The sequence below is a fragment of the Balaenoptera physalus genome (assembly GCF_965194825.1).
Source record: "Balaenoptera physalus genome assembly, chromosome: 7".
Lineage (NCBI taxonomy): Eukaryota > Metazoa > Chordata > Mammalia > Artiodactyla > Balaenopteridae > Balaenoptera > Balaenoptera physalus.
This window is the reverse complement of record NC_138886.1, coordinates 50,185,293-50,201,599: the sequence shown is the minus strand read 5'-3', so window position 1 is coordinate 50,201,599 and position 16,307 is coordinate 50,185,293. Positions and strand designations below refer to the sequence as shown.

General features: G+C 41.6%; 1 protein-coding gene across 7 annotated transcripts in view; it reads left to right on the top strand.

The window, feature by feature from the left end:
* The window catches only part of TJP2 (tight junction protein 2), a 133,778-nt gene extending 118,177 nt beyond the window's left edge, over positions 1 to 15,601 (top strand). For 5 of the 7 annotated variants that reach the window (XM_082470869.1, XM_082470870.1, XM_082470873.1 and 2 more), the window contains 8 exons: positions 221 to 300; positions 1,049 to 1,259; positions 7,386 to 7,486; positions 8,710 to 8,922; positions 10,092 to 10,202; positions 11,405 to 11,734; positions 13,542 to 13,627; positions 14,665 to 15,601. In XM_082470869.1, coding sequence (XP_082326995.1) covers positions 221 to 300; positions 1,049 to 1,259; positions 7,386 to 7,486; positions 8,710 to 8,922; positions 10,092 to 10,202; positions 11,405 to 11,734; positions 13,542 to 13,627; positions 14,665 to 14,830 — 1,298 coding nt within the window. In that variant the 3' untranslated portion in view covers positions 14,831 to 15,601. The remainder of the gene's footprint in view (positions 1 to 220; positions 301 to 1,048; positions 1,260 to 7,385; positions 7,487 to 8,709; positions 8,923 to 10,091; positions 10,203 to 11,404; positions 11,735 to 13,541; positions 13,628 to 14,664) is intronic. The other 2 variants (XM_082470867.1, XM_082470871.1) reach the window with 1 other exon arrangement.
* Positions 15,602 to 16,307: the final 706 nt, after the last annotated feature.

Sequence of the window (16,307 nt, the reverse complement as noted above, 5' to 3'; positions counted from 1 at the left end):
CTCATAGGATGTTCCCTGTTGGCCTGGCCTGTTTCCCCTGGTTAGATTTTGGTTAAACAGGTAGTGTGGGTCCTTCCCATTGCCTCTCATTAGGAGACAGCGAATGTCAGCTGTCCCGTCCTTGCTGATGCTAGGTTGGTGTACTTGGTTGTCAGTGGTTTCTGAAATTTTATTCAGTCCCTCCCCCCCACGTTTTTGTTTTTTTTTTTTGCTTTTGCAGAAACAGAACCAAGAGACGCGGGATCTGAGAAATCCAGCGGGGTGGTGCGGTTAAACACCGTGAGGCAAATTATTGAACAGGTGAGGAAATTCACCAGAAGGCCATGCTGTCAGAAAGAATTGGGTCATGGATTGCTGCAGTCTTTTCAAGAATAGAATCTATATATGTATATATATATATATTTTTTTGGCTGCATTGGGTCTTTGTTGCTGCACGCGGGCTTTTCTCTGGTTGCGGCGAGCAGGGGCTACTCTTCGTTGCGGTGCGTGGGCTTCTCATTGCGGTGGCTTCTCTTGTTGGGGAGCACGGGCTCTAGGCATGCGGGCTCAGTAGGTGTGGCCCACGGGCTCTAGAGCGCAGGCTCAGCAGCTGTGGCTCGCAGGCTTAGTTGCTCTGCGGCATGTGGGATCTTCCCGGACCAGGGATCGAACCCGTGTCCCCTGCACTGGCAGGCGGATTCTTAACCACTGTGCCACCAGGGAAGCCCAGAATCTATATTTTTAATAATTATTAACTGTTAATGATAAAAGCTGAATATAAACATAAGCTGTTTCAGTGTGTGGAAACCAGCTGACGTTCTGTGGCACTGATATGTTGGTTCTCTCTGAGTTCTAAGCATTATACCAAATAACCTGTTAATTCATTTTCTCAGAAGTTCTCATAGATTGGTAATATTAAAGTGGAGGGAAGCATTTTCTGCTTCTTGATTTAAATTGGTACATTTTATCTGATGCAGCCTTTACTTATCAATACAAACTCTTTGATGCTACGTGGCTTTATATATCCATTCACATACCCATTTATGTAACTTTTTCCCATTTCTAACAGGAAAAGCATGCGCTCCTGGATGTGACTCCTAAAGCCGTGGACCTGTTGAATTATACTCAGTGGTTCCCGATTGTGATTTTTTTCAACCCAGACTCTAGACAAGGTGTCAAAACCATGAGACAGAGGTTGAATCCATCATCCAACAAAAGTTCTCGGAAGCTATTCGACCAAGCCAACAAGCTTAAAAAAACTTGTGCACATCTTTTCACAGGTAAGTGAAATGCAGAATGTAGTCTCTTTGCTCAAAAGTGAGAAACAAAGAATTGTAGAATGGAAGGAATAGGAAAATAATCAGAATGGAGAATAGTAATCTGAAATTCTATTCATGACTCCTTGAAAAGTCGCTAATCCTGTAAAGTGAGTATACTAGACTCATGGCGTTTGTACATTTAGCTTTGTAATTTTGACTGTTTGAAAATGATCGTAAAGATCCATAATACACAATACCTGGTCATTTTGATGAGGCTCAAATTTTGGGGTGGGACTACAAAGCTAGAGATTAAGCCTGGTGTAGCACCAAGTACCCATATCTGTTATGGATTGTGTCATTGTTCTCTGTTTACCATCCATGCGTGCGCTGACTTACAAGGTGATCAGAACGTGGTTTCATTATTTTTAAATGTCCTTGAAATAGAAACTTGAACACTCTGGATATTAGATGATATTAAGGATTTATTACTCCTATTTTTAAGGTGAAAATGATATTGTGATTATGGGTTTTTTTAAGAGTTCTTATTTTTTAGGCATATATGCTAAATAAAATATTTATGGATGACCTAGTATCATGTCTGGGATTTGCTTAAATAATCTTAAGTGGGACTATAGGCCAGACTGGCCAAGAGTTGATAGTTGTTGGGTGATGTGTACATGGGAGTTTGTTAAACTGTTCTCTCCACTTTTGTGTATGTCTACAGTTTTCCAGAATTTTTAAAAATATTTATTTATTTATTTGGTTGCACTGGGTCTTAGTTGTGGCTCATGGGCTCCTTAGGTGCAGCTCCAAGCCTCCTTAGTTGCGGCACATGGGCTCTTTGGTTACAGCAGGTGGGCTCCTTAGTTGTGGCATGCATGTGGGATCTAGTTCCCTGACCAGGGGTCAAAACTGGGCCCCCTGCACTGGCAGTGTGGAGTCTTATCCACTGTGCCACGAGGGAAGTCCCATAGAATATTTTTTAAAGTTCCTGAAATGAAGACCTACTGCCTACTGCTACTGTTATTCATGAAAGTAAAATGATTTAAGAATGTGACCTATTTTAGTAACTGAATATATGCACTATCTATGAAAATGACTAGTTCTGTGAATGTGGTATAATTAAGGGTCTAACAGGGTGGCATGAAGTTTTTGGTCATGCAGTTTTGTGGGAGCAACGTGAGGAGACTGTGTGGATGTAATTAATATCCTTAGGATAATGATAGCTCTTTTGAGTTCAGTGCCAGTCCTCACCAACCTGTGTCATTTTTAGCTTATCTGACACTGGGAAGGGAAGGGGAGGGGGTGAATGAATGATGAATGTCCACATTAGACCCTATTTTACTCTTACTGGCTTTTCTTGTTAAAGAGTGAGATGCACTACTTACCACTATGGTGAAGTGCTCTAACTGAGAGGTAGGTAATCTAGCCAAATGCAAAGAAGGGAATGGTGTGTCATAAACTGGGTTTTTGTGAATGTAGCGTCTTAAGAGCTTGTGCTTTTGGTATGTTCATATATAATCTTTCCTCTGTTGTTTTTACTATTACTACTATAATTATTATTATCATCATCACTATTTTTATTATAGCAATGGCTAACAGTGATACAGACTTTCATGTGCACTGTCTTATTAGGCCATAGGAAAGGCCAGGTGATTTCCACAAGGTCACACATCAGTGTATGGCTAAGCCCAGACTAACACTGTGGTGTCTCTGACTGTGGGTCCAATATTCTATATACTTTACAGCACAGACGTATTATCCTAATGCTGAAAGGGGTCATATAGTGCTGTTCCTCCATTTAACAGATAATTTGCCCATTGAACTGAGGTCCGTATGATTGCGATTAAGCTAATCAGGAAGTTGAAGTTTTCGGGATAACTAAAGTTGGAGCCTGTGACACTGTGAGTGTCCAATTTCATCTAGAACTTTGAGGTGATCCACTCTCAGCATAGGTTGGCAGGCTTCAGTATGGAATTATTTGGTCATCAAGATGGATGGAGCAGGGTACCAGGTAACTTATCAAAAGGCCCCAGTTGTCTATGAGATGGCCTTTCGCAGCAATCTTCCAGACTTCTAAGTTTAACTCTTGAGAGCTGTGTGAATGGCTCCACTGAGCGCTTTCTATGCCTCGTGTCTTACTCAGCCTGGCCAGGCTGTGATTTGATTGTGTGCACCATGGCCAAAATCCAAGGTTTTTTTATTATTTTAAATTTATGTCATTTTAATGAATTAATAATTGGGAGAAATAGAGCTACTATGATGAACAGTAATTGAAAATCAAGGCTTATGTTACAGGTGGTCTCACCAGGCTCAATATCCTTCTTTTTTCCTTGTTGCACAGTAACAAGAAAATCTTGTTTCCTGCAGGTGATTATTTAATTATGACGGTATGAAAATGGCTCTCCTTGAAGTTACTGTGTAGTAAACATGATTGAGTAGAAGAACTGAAGACTTGTAAACTGTTAATGTGTTGGTAAATTGTTAGTATTTCAGATATAGGACAAATCAGGGCTTAGTATGATAATAATAGTGGTTACAGGAAAAGCTAACATTGCTAGTGCTTGTTGATTTACCTTTTTTGTACTGATATACTCTATTGTTATGTCTTGGTCATTTTTGAAAGGTATAATTTGTTTTATAAATTATTTGGTCTTTTGTTTTTTTACATACGTCCATTACTATTTTTACAATATAATAAATGCCTTTTACCTAAAAAATAAAAACTAAAAAATTTAAAATAAAATGGCTCTTCTTGCAAACTCAAGATACTTCTTAGTTAAGTGGAGATGACCAGGGAAACTTCATTCTAAGATTTGCCCAAAAGCAAATTAACTTGTCAATGTAAATTAAAATATTAGGCTGCCCAACCCTCCCCCCTCATTTAAAAAATTTTCTTGTAGAATACATTTGCACGCACATGTTGCAAAAATTATTTTTTAAAACCTGAAGTTTAAGTTACATGCTTTCTTGGAATTTCTGAAGCACTCAGTTCATGGTTTAAATACCACGGAAATGGAATTGTGGATTTAGAGACCCACACAGGGCCACCCTTTGTATGAAATTGTGGGATTTTTAAAGTACCAAAGGATAGCACTTTTATCAGTTTTCTCAGATTTCATTAATGTGAAATTTGTATAATTCAGTCCTGAGACTTTGGAAATGCTAAACAAATGCTATTTATTAGTGATACTATTTTACGCTTTTTAAAAATCTTTAAACGTTACATATTGTAAAAGAAATTTTCTATGCCATAATATAGTGTTTGAGAAAGCCTAGGGAGAGGAGTGAATCATGTACTAGTCAAAAGTACCCAAACCGCAGGAGGCAGTTCTCGGTTTCCCAAGGACATGTAGGGACTCTGAGGGCCACAGGAAGAAGACGGAAGTTGCCACACTCCCTGGCCGGGCACTTCAGCTGATGCTTGTCCATTTAGAGAGGGTCCCTGCCACATGAACAGCTTTACTGAAATTTAATTTATATACCCTATAATTCACCCACTTAAACTGTACAATTTAGTAGTTTTTGGTATATTCAGAGATGTATAGCCCTCAGCTCCATCAATTTTAGAACTTTTCCATCACCCAGAAGAGAAACTTCATACCCATTGCAGTCACTCCCGATTTCTCCCCACCCCTCCAGCCTCACGTGTCACCTTTTGCTGTTGCTCTCCGTGCTCCCCAACCTCCTTGGGTGGAGAAGGAGAAGGAGCGCCGAGCGCACTCGTGCCGGGGCTGGGAAGGGACGCCCGTAGAATCCCAGGACTCCCAGCCGAGATGGAGGCTGAGTGAAGCTCCTTTCAGTATTTCACTTCTGGCGTTCTGTCCAAGGGAACATGGGTCTAGTCCAGAGGTTGGGAACAACAGGAATTAACCAGTATTGCTTGTAGTCAAAGAATCTGAAAAAGTTAAGGAGCACAAGCCAATAGTGAACCAAAGGAACTTGATTTCAAGTGAAGGGAAGCATCATAGCTGTGCACCTACCTGTTAAAGAGAGGTCACCTGCATGAGTTGGATGTTACCAACTTAGTTGGAAATTACCTTTTTATGGGGCTTAGGAAATTAGTCACTGTAAAGGTCTTTTTTTTTTTTTCATGTACTTGACTCAATGTGGGTTCAATGAGAGGTTTCTGACTTTTTTCATTTTATCAGGGGGCATGAACATATTTTCTGCGTTTCACAAATGCCCCTTTTAACTTTAGGTTTTCCTCATGATAAATACAAACTGTACTCATCTCAGACAGCTCCAACATAAAGCTTTAAAAGGCAGCTGAATGTTCTGTATACACTTAGTGCAAATCACTCATTTTGTCTATAGGGTGCCAGATCTCACTTCTGTTACCAAGAGGACAATAATCTTTTTAAAATACCATGATAAGGATACAAAAGTCCAAGGAATCAAGGTTAATTTTCCTTGAGTTGTCCAAGGTATCAGTTTATTCTAATGCTGTAAATAATTAATAACCAAGGAAACTGTAAGCTCATTCAGGATTTTCCAAGGTCAGTGTTAGGACTCTTTAAATGAAAGAACGCTATACGTTACTAGGAAGAAAACCTGAAGCATAATTGCTTACGAAATTTGCTTACTGGTTCTTTTTGGCTCTTTACAAAGAATTATGCAGACTCCAGGATAGGTGGGACAGGCTGCCGAACAAGTTTTATCAACAAGTTCCAATTTTCTTTTGGGTGCCACATAATGCAATACCCCTTAGTAACAGGCCATGGTGGTATAGTTTTTAAAAATCCTAATTTACCTTCAGTTTGTTCATTTTAGGCCCAATTTTGACTATCTGGTTTATCCGCATTAGGTCCATAAATATATATTGCTGAAGAACGAATCACATGTGTTTTACTTGGTTGGTATTTTATACCGGTGCTATAAATTCATGTTTGTCATGCCGTGGCTAAGACCATAGACTCTAAAAGCAAACTTCTGAGTTTGCATCCAGGCTTTTCCACTGGCTTGGTGCGAGGCCTTGGGCTAGTTACTTTCACTACTGTGCTTCAGTTTCTCACCTGTAAAACAGGGATGATAGCAATACCCACCTCGTGAGGTTTGTTTAAGCATGAAATGAGCTAATCCGTGTAAGGTATTTGGAAAGCTGCTTGGCCAGTCATAGTAAGTGCCATTACATAAGATATACTTTGTTCTGAATAGAAAATGTATGTTCCGTAAATACACACCTGTACAGTTTGGCTAATCTATGTCTATATTCTAAAATGTTTAATCCTATCAAAATGATATTCATTTAAATGTTATCTTTAGTTTTTTATTGGAGATAACATGTACCTTGGTATATGTTTTTCTCACTTATAATGTTCCTATGCATTGATCTTTAAAATATAGCACATTTATATTTGGTTCAGATGTGTTATCTTTGCCCCTGAAAACACACTGTTTAAAAACATATTTGGGAGTTTCCTGGTAGTCTAGTGGTTAGTATTTGGCGCTTTCACTGCCGTGGCCTGGCTTCAGTCCCTGGTTGGGGAACTGAGATCCCGCAAGCTGTATGGCGTGGCCAAAATAAAAACAACAAATTTTTTAAAGGTAGCTTTTCTGAAAAATAGACATTCTTTAAAGAAATTAATCCATTTTTAGCTTTATAACATCCACCTGTAATGTAAACTCCAACAGCCAGATGGTAATAGGTTTTTTTTTAATATAAATTTGTTTATTTTATTTATTTTTATTTTTGGCTGTGTTGTATCTTCGTTGCTGTGCACGGGCTTTCTCTAGTTGCGGCGTGCGAGGCCTACTCTTCATTGCAGTACGCGGGCTTCTCATTGCGGTGGCTTCTCTTGTTGTGGAGCACGGGTTCTAGGCGTGTGGGCTTCAGTAGTTGTGGCACACGGGCTTAGTTGCTCCGTGGCATGTGGGATCTTCCTGGACCAGGGCTCGAACCCGTGTCCCCCTGCATTGGCAGGAGGATTCTTAACCACTGTGCCACCAGGGAAGCCCCAAGATGGCAAAAGTTTTAATTGCATTCGACTAAAGGGATTTAGTGTTCAAATATTTGTAAACACTTTCTCTTTCATCTGCCAAAGTTTTAACTTAAATATGAAAGTTAGGATAAATTATGTCCAATGGGATTTCTAATAAAAATTTCTCTGGAAATTGAGGCACACCTTTTGGTTTGCATTTCTATAGCTACAATCAACCTAAATTCAGCCAACAATAGCTGGTTTGGCAGCCTGAAGGACACGATTCAGCATCAGCAAGGAGAAGCAGTTTGGGTCTCCGAAGGAAAGGTATGTGGCACAGATACTCTGCTATGAGGTGAGAGTCTGCGTTCTGAGTTTTTTCTCCAGAGGGTAGTGAATGTAGTAAAACCATGCCCATTTCAAGTGCTCCCAACACGTGCATCAGTAGTTCGAAAATTTATAAATTCTCTGAAAAAGTAATAAAATGAAGGGACTTTTACAAGAAAAGCAGAATGGGATATATGCAGCCCTACATTCACTTCCCTTTTGCTTTTAACGTAGTAACTAGTGTTTTGTTCCAAGCACACTAATCAGAGCTTACAAGACCTTGTGTTGAGCTCCACAGCTTATTACAAAGGACTTGGGAAACCCAGAGTAGAGAGGTGAGGCTGAGCTATGTGGAGAACATGGTTAAAAATTAATAGAAAGAAGAAAAGCAAATGGAGTTTGAATCATTGGCTTAGAAAGAAGTTTGGCAGAGAATGTGTCCTAGGGATTTGAGTAGGTGATGAGAGAACATTGGGTACTTGTATAGGCGCCTAACCTTGGCTCGCGTCTCATCTGTGGAGGCAGTTTACACACAGCCCTACTTCAGGGAGGAAGCAAAGAAACTATAGAATTCCCTGTGGTTCTAGGAGCCTTTGGTGCTGGTATTCTGTGGTCCAGATGAATTGAGGTAGTTTGTGAGACGTTAGAGGTACGATTTTTGTTGCGGAAGTGCCTTCATTACCAGTTAGATGGTTGAGCCTACTCTTGCCCTTTAGGAACTGCGTGTTTAGTCAGAGTATCTAGTAGCGTCTACTGAGTGCTTATACCCACTATGGCTTTGTGCTAGCCTCTGTGGTGAGAACAAGTTGAACAGGACATAGCTTCTGCCCTCAAGGATTTGAGAATCTCATGGATGAGCGGAGAGGTGCGCAGCTCAAGGCAGCGTGCACTATTGCTAGGAGACAAATACAACAGAGACAGCTGGAGGAGGGCCAAATTCTGGAAGAAAAGTGCAACAATCTGAGGAAGGCCTGGCTCAGTAGTGGTATATAGGATGGATGGTGGCAAGGAGAGATAGGGCGGAGGGTTTCTAATCTGAGTCTCTGCACAAAAATTAACATAGTAATTTAAAGCCAAGTGATTTCAGGAAGATGAAGGTGGCTTCCCTTTCTAGAACAAGTCAAGGTTTCAGTCACTTGGCTGTGCCCTTGGGAATCTTCTTGAGTCCTCACTCCCAGGAGCCATGTCAGATCCCACTGACCCTCCAAAACAAATTCCTCTAGATGGAAGGGATGGATGATGACCCCGAAGACCGCATGTCCTACTTAACCGCCATGGGCGCGGACTATCTGAGTTGCGACAGCCGCCTCATCAGTGACTTTGAAGACACCGACGGCGAAGGAGGTGCCTACACTGACAATGAGCTGGATGAGCCGGCTGAGGAGCCGCTGGTGTCTGCCATCACCCGCTCCTCGGAGCCGGTGCAGCACGAGGAGGTGAGGCGAGGAGGCCATGGGCTGCCCGGCCCTGGGCAGGAAAAGGAGGTTCTGGCGTTTCACTTGAATTCCTCTGGCCAGCTGTTTATTCAGGGTGCTGTGGCAGGTATTCCTAAGGGTTGGAGCGGATGATGTCTAGGGAGCCTCTCGTTCCAAGCCAATCCCTGTATGGTTGCGGACGTGGTCCATGGGGGAGTGGGACAGGAGCTAAGCGCTGGGAGAGCTTGAGTGATCAGCACTCATCACACAGATGCTGTCGGGCATGACGTCATGATATCGGGCCAGCCGTCCAAATTACAAGTGGGACATTATTCTTAAATACGGTATTGGTGTATTTACTTGTAACCTTTGATTAGGTCTCTCTCTGTACTCTTAGGTATCCGTGCTTTTTCTTCTCCACCCTACCTTTAACCTTTCTAATCTTGCAAAAACTCCTGTTTCCCCATCAGTTTCCTTCTCTCTTGTATTTCAATTTTTTGATTGAGTTCACTGATTAATTATATGTCTGATCTCATGTACTATGCATCCACTGACCAGCGAATAGACAGCTTCTGTGATCCTAGGAATCACATTGCCAGCACTAAGGACCAGAGCGATTATTAGTTATACCTCAGAGAACATTGGGATAATTACCTTTGTAGACAAGACTCTCCATATATTTGGATAATTAATACTGTGGACTTCTCTTTAGCAGTTTAGCTCATTTCAATGAATGATTTTATTCTTTACGAAGTATAAGTACCAAAAATACAAGTTGAAAGGAGGAACAGCTCACCATGACAAATTAGTACATACTGCTGGACAAGTTGTAAAGAATAAATTAACTCATGAATGTCTGCAGATACAGCTGAGCTAATGCTTTAAAATGTTAACAGCTGTTAGTGACAAAAGAGATTTTAGACTTTAGGAAGACCTTTTGTTTTCATACTTTAAAGGGAGAGATGCAGCTAAGTTTTGGAAAAATGTATCTTAAGCACTTGCTAATGGGAGAATATGCCTGGTATCTGCCTTTTCAGTAAAGAAGCACTGGGTCAGTAGCTCAACTTATGCAAGTTATGCACCTTAACATCTGAATTCCCACAAGTTCGAAGAACTCCAGCAAAGCAGACCAGTGCTCTCTTCTTTCTGCTGGGATGTTCTTGTTATGAATGAACGTTTATGTCTTGTAGAGCATAAGGAAACCTAGCCCAGAGCCACGAGCTCAGATGAGGAGGGCTGCTAACAGAGATCAACTTAGGGACAATAGCCCGCCCCCGGCATTCAAGCCAGAGCCGCCCAAGGTACGTGGCTGGGAAGCCCAGGATGGGAAGGAGAAGGAAGCACATGCCCCTGGAGCTCCTCGCATAGCCAGGGAGGAGCACGCACAATAATATGGCATTGGATTCTGTTTTTGACTCACCAGGTTCTCTATTAGAGCCTATCTTTTGGCCTTTTGGGTGAAACCAAAAATTAGGAAAAGGTGAAAAAGTAGAATGGAAAGGCAGTTTTAGAAGAGCGTATAATTTTAGGACTATTAGTGTTTGTTTCGTTTTGTTTTGTTTTATTTGTTTGTTTATTTATGTAGAAAGAATAAAAGTTTGATAAATACTGCATGCCCAGAATCACCTGTCTTAGAATCTGTTTTTCTTCTTCTGTCCTATTAGATTTTTCTGCCCACAATCTGATTTAGATGCACCTGAAAAATCCTTCCTGGTGACTTGCTAAAGAAAACAATCACCACCACTGTTGACAATGCGTCTCATTATGAGGACCATTTAATTTCTTTTTTAAATAAACCATTGTCCAGAACAGAATCAATGTGAGGACACATGGGCGTATGTCATACGATGCTTTACCCCTCTCTGAATCAAAGCTATGACTATAGGCTTTTCCTTATAACCCAATAAAATTTCTCTCTCTAACTCAATACTTTAGATAAGAAGAAAGTAATAATTGATTGAGCTTTCAGAAGTAATTGGTGACCTCCTAAAATAGATCAGTGAAAATTGACAAGCAGGCCTAGGATGGAAGTATGAAGAAAAAGTGGCCATCAGCGTGATATGCTCCCTCCCCGCTCCCCACCCCAGTCTCCTGCACCTCTGGCTGGACCTCCGGGCCAGGGCACGCACCCTCGGTGTGGTGTGAGCTCAGGAGCCACTATTCCATCCTGAAGCCTTACTTGTTCTGAGGTCTTTTCCAAAATTCTGATCTCCTCTAGTACAAAGTGAGGTCTGATCCACCTCTAGCACTTGCGGGCCTCCTAGCACGTCCCCAGCACGCTCTTGCTTTCCTGAGCACTTAATTCTCTTCTGTAGGGAGTGAGGTAGGGCTCCGGATGCCAGATCAGTGGCCGTGTGCCTTGCCGTATTTGATTCCTTGTCGGAATGGAATTTGTTGACCACCTTTGGAAACTGATCAGGAAATGGAGTGTATTAAATCACTAATAGAGATTTGAAAATAAACCGAAAGCTCACGGTTAAAACTATGTCATTGCTCTCTGCAGGTCAAAACCCAAAACAAAGAAGAATCCATTGACTTCTCTAGATCCTATGAATACAAGTCAAACCCCTCAGCTGTTGCCGGTGATGAAATTCCCGGGACATCTACCAAAGGATGTCCACCTCCTATTGCAGCAAAACCCACCTTTGGACGGCCTATACTGAAGCCCTTCACTCCCGTCCCTCCCCCAGAGAGTGAGGAGGTGGGAGAGGGCAGTGAGGAGCACGACAGCGCCCCCAAGTCTGTCCTGGGCAAAGTAAAAATATTTGAGAAGATGGATCACAAGGCGAGATTACAGAGAATGCAAGAGCTCCAAGAAGCGCAGAATGCAAGGGTAATTCTTTTTCAACCACTAGGTCATCTTAGCATGTCATCAGTAAGAATTTTAAAGAAGTTTCATTGCGGTATAATGATTTGCAGTCCTTTTGCCCCTGCCACAAACATGAAAGGATGTTCACACGCGTGATACAAAGGCACATCCTGTATGTGTGTCATTTCCAGATGGCCAGCTATCAGTGCATCCCTTGTTCTTCCAGTCAAGAAAACCTAACATTGTAGGCAAATAGGATTCTGCCCTTCATACTTCAGAACTTTATATCAGGTTCTAGAATGGGGAAGTGTGACAAGAGAATCAGTGGCCTCTTTGAAATGGTTTTTTGTTAAAACAGTTGATAACTGAGTTTTAATTTGCTCCCAGATTTGCCATAGAAACTGTGCACCCCTTGGGTGCTAAAACTGAAAGGCCCGTAGATTGTCCTTTTTGATACTGTTTGAATTTTTGTGCCATGTGCACAAAAGCCTTTCAGAAGCCAGAGAAAAATTTAAGCATATTGTGCCCAGTGGTTATGGGAGTTTTTTTCATTTAAGTTTGTCATAACAGTGGCAGTGCTTCTGAGCCTTTTTCTGGTTTTCTTTTTTGTTTTTTTGGTGGCGGGGGCGGGAGAAGGAAGGATTTATTACTCACTGTAAGTAAGGAGAACACTGGGGATCTTTTCTCAAAGTAGCGTCTCCCGAGCTGCAAAACTGGGGAGGTTTTAAACTAAGGGTACGTGCGTATTCATCAGGGGGCTTGAGCAGAGAATTCAGCGTAGAATTGGGGCAGAGCTTGACAGAGTCCAAGCTTTAGCTGATTGATGTCAGGAGGGTCAACATCATCATTCCATCCTCCACCTGGCTGGGGGCCTTAGTTCCTGGTGTCAAGACTTACTGAAGCTCTTTTTTTTTTTTTTTTAACATCTTTATTGGAGTATAATTGCTTTACAGTGGTGTGTTAGTTTCTGCTGTACAAGGAAGTGAATCAGCTATACACACACATATATCCCCGTATCTCCTCCCTCTTGCGTCTCCCTCCCACCCTCCCTATCCCACCCCTCGAGGTGGTCACAAAGCACCGAGCGGGAAGCTCAGGTTCTTTATGTCTCATCTCAGAAAGAATTCAATGAGAGATAAAACGATAGATAAGAAGTGGATTTATTTAGAGATACACATTCCATAGACAGGACACTGTTCATCTCAACAGGCAAGAGTGGCCCTGGGAGAAAACACTCCACAGAGAGAGTGTGGGCCATCTCAGATGGCAAGAGGCCTCTTTTTTCTTTTCTTTCTTCCTTTTTTTTTTGGTGGTAAAATATACATAAAACTTACCATTTTAACCATTTGTAAGTGTTCAGGGCATTCAGTATATTCACGTTGCTGTGAACCACCTCCACCATCCATCCCCAGAACTTTGTCATCGTCCCCAGCTGAAGCTCTGTATATGTCAATATTAATGACCCCCATCACCTCCTGCCCCAGTCCCTTAACCACCATTCTACTGTCTGTCTCCATGAATTTGACAGCTTAGGAGCCTCATATAAGTGGAATCACAGTATTTGTCTTTATGTGACTGGCTTATTTCACTTAGCATAGCGTCCTGAAGGTTCAACCATATTGTAGCATGCAGCAGAATTTCATTAGTTTTAAACATTTTTCCTGTTTGATGTATACCACTAGGCATCACATACAACCCTGGAAACTAGAGATTTGCTTCTGTTTTTCCTCTTCTCCTTGAAATGGGATTGGAAAATGGAACCAGCAGGAAATGAGCAAGCTGACTGTCTAGTCATTCATCCCTTCCCTCTTTTTTTTCTTAATCACCACAGATTGAAATTGCTCAGAAGCATCCTGATATCTATGCAGTTCCAATCAAAACACACAAGCCGGAGCCCGGCCCGCCCCAGTACACAAGGTAAGAGCTGCTCGGAAGGTATAGGTCTAAAAAAGGGGCTTGTCTAGGACTTGGATGCCTAAGAAAGAATTTTTTTCACCTACATTTCGAAGTAACAAGAAGGTTTTTCTTTTTTTTCCTGGTCAACTGCTTATTCAGTCAAATTTAATTGTAAAGATCATAGAGTCAAAATTTTATGGTAGTGTTGATTGTGTGCTAAAACTGACACAGTGTAATCATTGACATTCCAAGTCAGTCCCATTAGACCCATTGGAGCACAGATGTGTTAAATTATGTTAGGATAGCACATGAGCAAAATTCCTGCGGCTTAGATGCCAATTGTTTCATTGCTAATATTTTCTAGCTCTTAGCCAAGCTCCTTAATTCCTTTGCGTCGCCTAGCAAAGTCAGGCCACTTGTGCTGAGCTGTGGTCTGAACGGAAGATGACATCAATCGACCGGTGTTGGTAAGATGCTTTATGTTTAAAGTGCTACATAAGCGCTAGTAATTATCACAGTGTCTTCCCGTTGAGATTTTACGCTGGATCATTTCCTGCTTCTGAGAATAGGAAACAAACGAAAAAAGTCACGTTTTCTTGCAGCCATTCTGACTGGAAACTAGAGTCTAGTTTTAACGCAACAGAAAACTAGAGGCAGATTTCTTCTTTACCAGTTGAACTGTGGCACAGCCTACCAGGTGGCCCCTGGCAACAGAGGGGATTTGGTATAATTGACTGAAACTGGCAAAGAACTTGCTCTGCTTGTGAGCTTTTAGCCAGTGAGCTTAGGAAGGCACCCACATCCGGCTGGAGAGCTCTTAGGTCAGGGAGCATGTGGCTGGCTTCCCCACTTGCTGCTCAAGTGGGCATTGGCCTTGACCTGTTATTCCCGTCCTCACTCCTACCACTCTGGGAACCCGGAGCCGGGCCAGGAGTGCCCTGGTTTGACAGCAGAGTGCAACTCAGGTGAGCCAGCCATCCTGGGCAGTGGACCACTGCATGCATCACGGGCGGGGAGGCCCGAGCTTTCGGCTTCATGTAACCCTCTCACTTTGTTAGTTCCAGGGCCCCCGAGCCGCAGAAAGGTCCTGCCAGACTTTATCAGGATCCCAGAGGGAGTTATGGCAGTGACGCCGAGGAGGAAGAATACCGGCAGCAGCTGTCGGAACACTCAAAACGCAGTTATTACGGCCAGCATTCCCAGTACCGGGACACGGAATTATAGATGCCCGAGGATTGACTCTGGTGCGCCCCGCTGCCGCCCCCTCAGAGCAGCATTCCCACCAACCGTGGGAGGATGGTTCTTTGCAGTTTTGATGCACTGTGGAGATGTAGGGGCACTTCCTGGGGAGCCCAGGGGACTGAGTCTGGGGAGCTTATGGCTTTTGGCTCAGAATTCAGAGAAACACTACCGTCTGATACTGTTACCTGCTTCAGTGGACCAAAATCTGTATTAATTCTGTTTGCATATTTTTAACATATATATTAAGAAATGATAACTATTTTTCTTCATTAATAGCTGCCTTCCAGGACCGTTTCAATGAGAGACAGAATGTTGAAAAAAATAAATAAAAATACTGTCTGACTCAAACTGAATTCAAAGAAGTATTTTATTACAACTATGTAAGTGCCTTTGATGAGAAGTGTCTTAAATTTTCTTCTTTTGAAGCTTTATGCAAAGCCATAATGGACTAAAACATTTTGACTACATTTTTATACCAGTTTAAGAGCTATGGTTTTCTCCGCACTGTGTCATCTTTTCAAGACATTTGTCTTTGTAATATTTTCCATAAATTCTGACTGTATATATAATAGCTATACTTGGTAGTTTGGCTACCAGTGCTAAATAGCTTGAAGACCAAGAAGTATTTTGTCTGTCTGTTTAAAACCACGTGTTCCACGAAAGCAGATACTTGAGAAAAACACATTCCCAAAAGTGTGTGTATTGACTGCAGTCAGTTTTATAATTTAATAAAAAGGAGGACATTGTAATCAAGGTGCTTTGTGGTGGATTTCTACACTACTTCCTACTTTGAAGTGCAGCTTTTATTTTAATTACTGATCATAGGTGAGGACATTGCTCATCGCTGAACATTGGAAAATAGAGACATATGAAAAAGAAAATAAAAATTACTTATAACCCCATCCCTCAGATAATTTTGGTGCATTTCCTCCGATTATATATTTGTGGATGTCCATGTGTGTAATAGCTGGGTGTACACTGTGCAGTTCTCTTTCCTACTTTTTCTGTTTGAGCGTTTCAGGTAGGTAAAACTCACGCAACATCATTGCTAATAACTGCAGAATAATAATATATGCTGTGACCGCTGCTGCATAAGTAGATAGTTCTGCTAGTGTTGGCCATTTGGATTATTTCCTATTTTTTGCTTCTTTTTACATGAGATGCACCTTTTTATATATAATCCATTTTTGTATATCAGTGATCAGCATTCCAGTCCTCTTCTGTAGGTAGGTACTCAGAAATGGAATTACTGAGTAAAAGCAGAGGAACATTTTTAAGACTCTTGATGTTTACTGCCAAATTGCTTTCTAGAAAAGTTGCATCAGTTTATACTCCTGCATTCACTCTTAAAGGCTAAAATATGTTTAGAATTTTTAAAAAACAGCCTAGGAATTTAGGTTTGTTTGAATCAAAAGTACCCTGAATTTAGGAAAGGAGAAGAGTCTTGGTTCCATTAAGG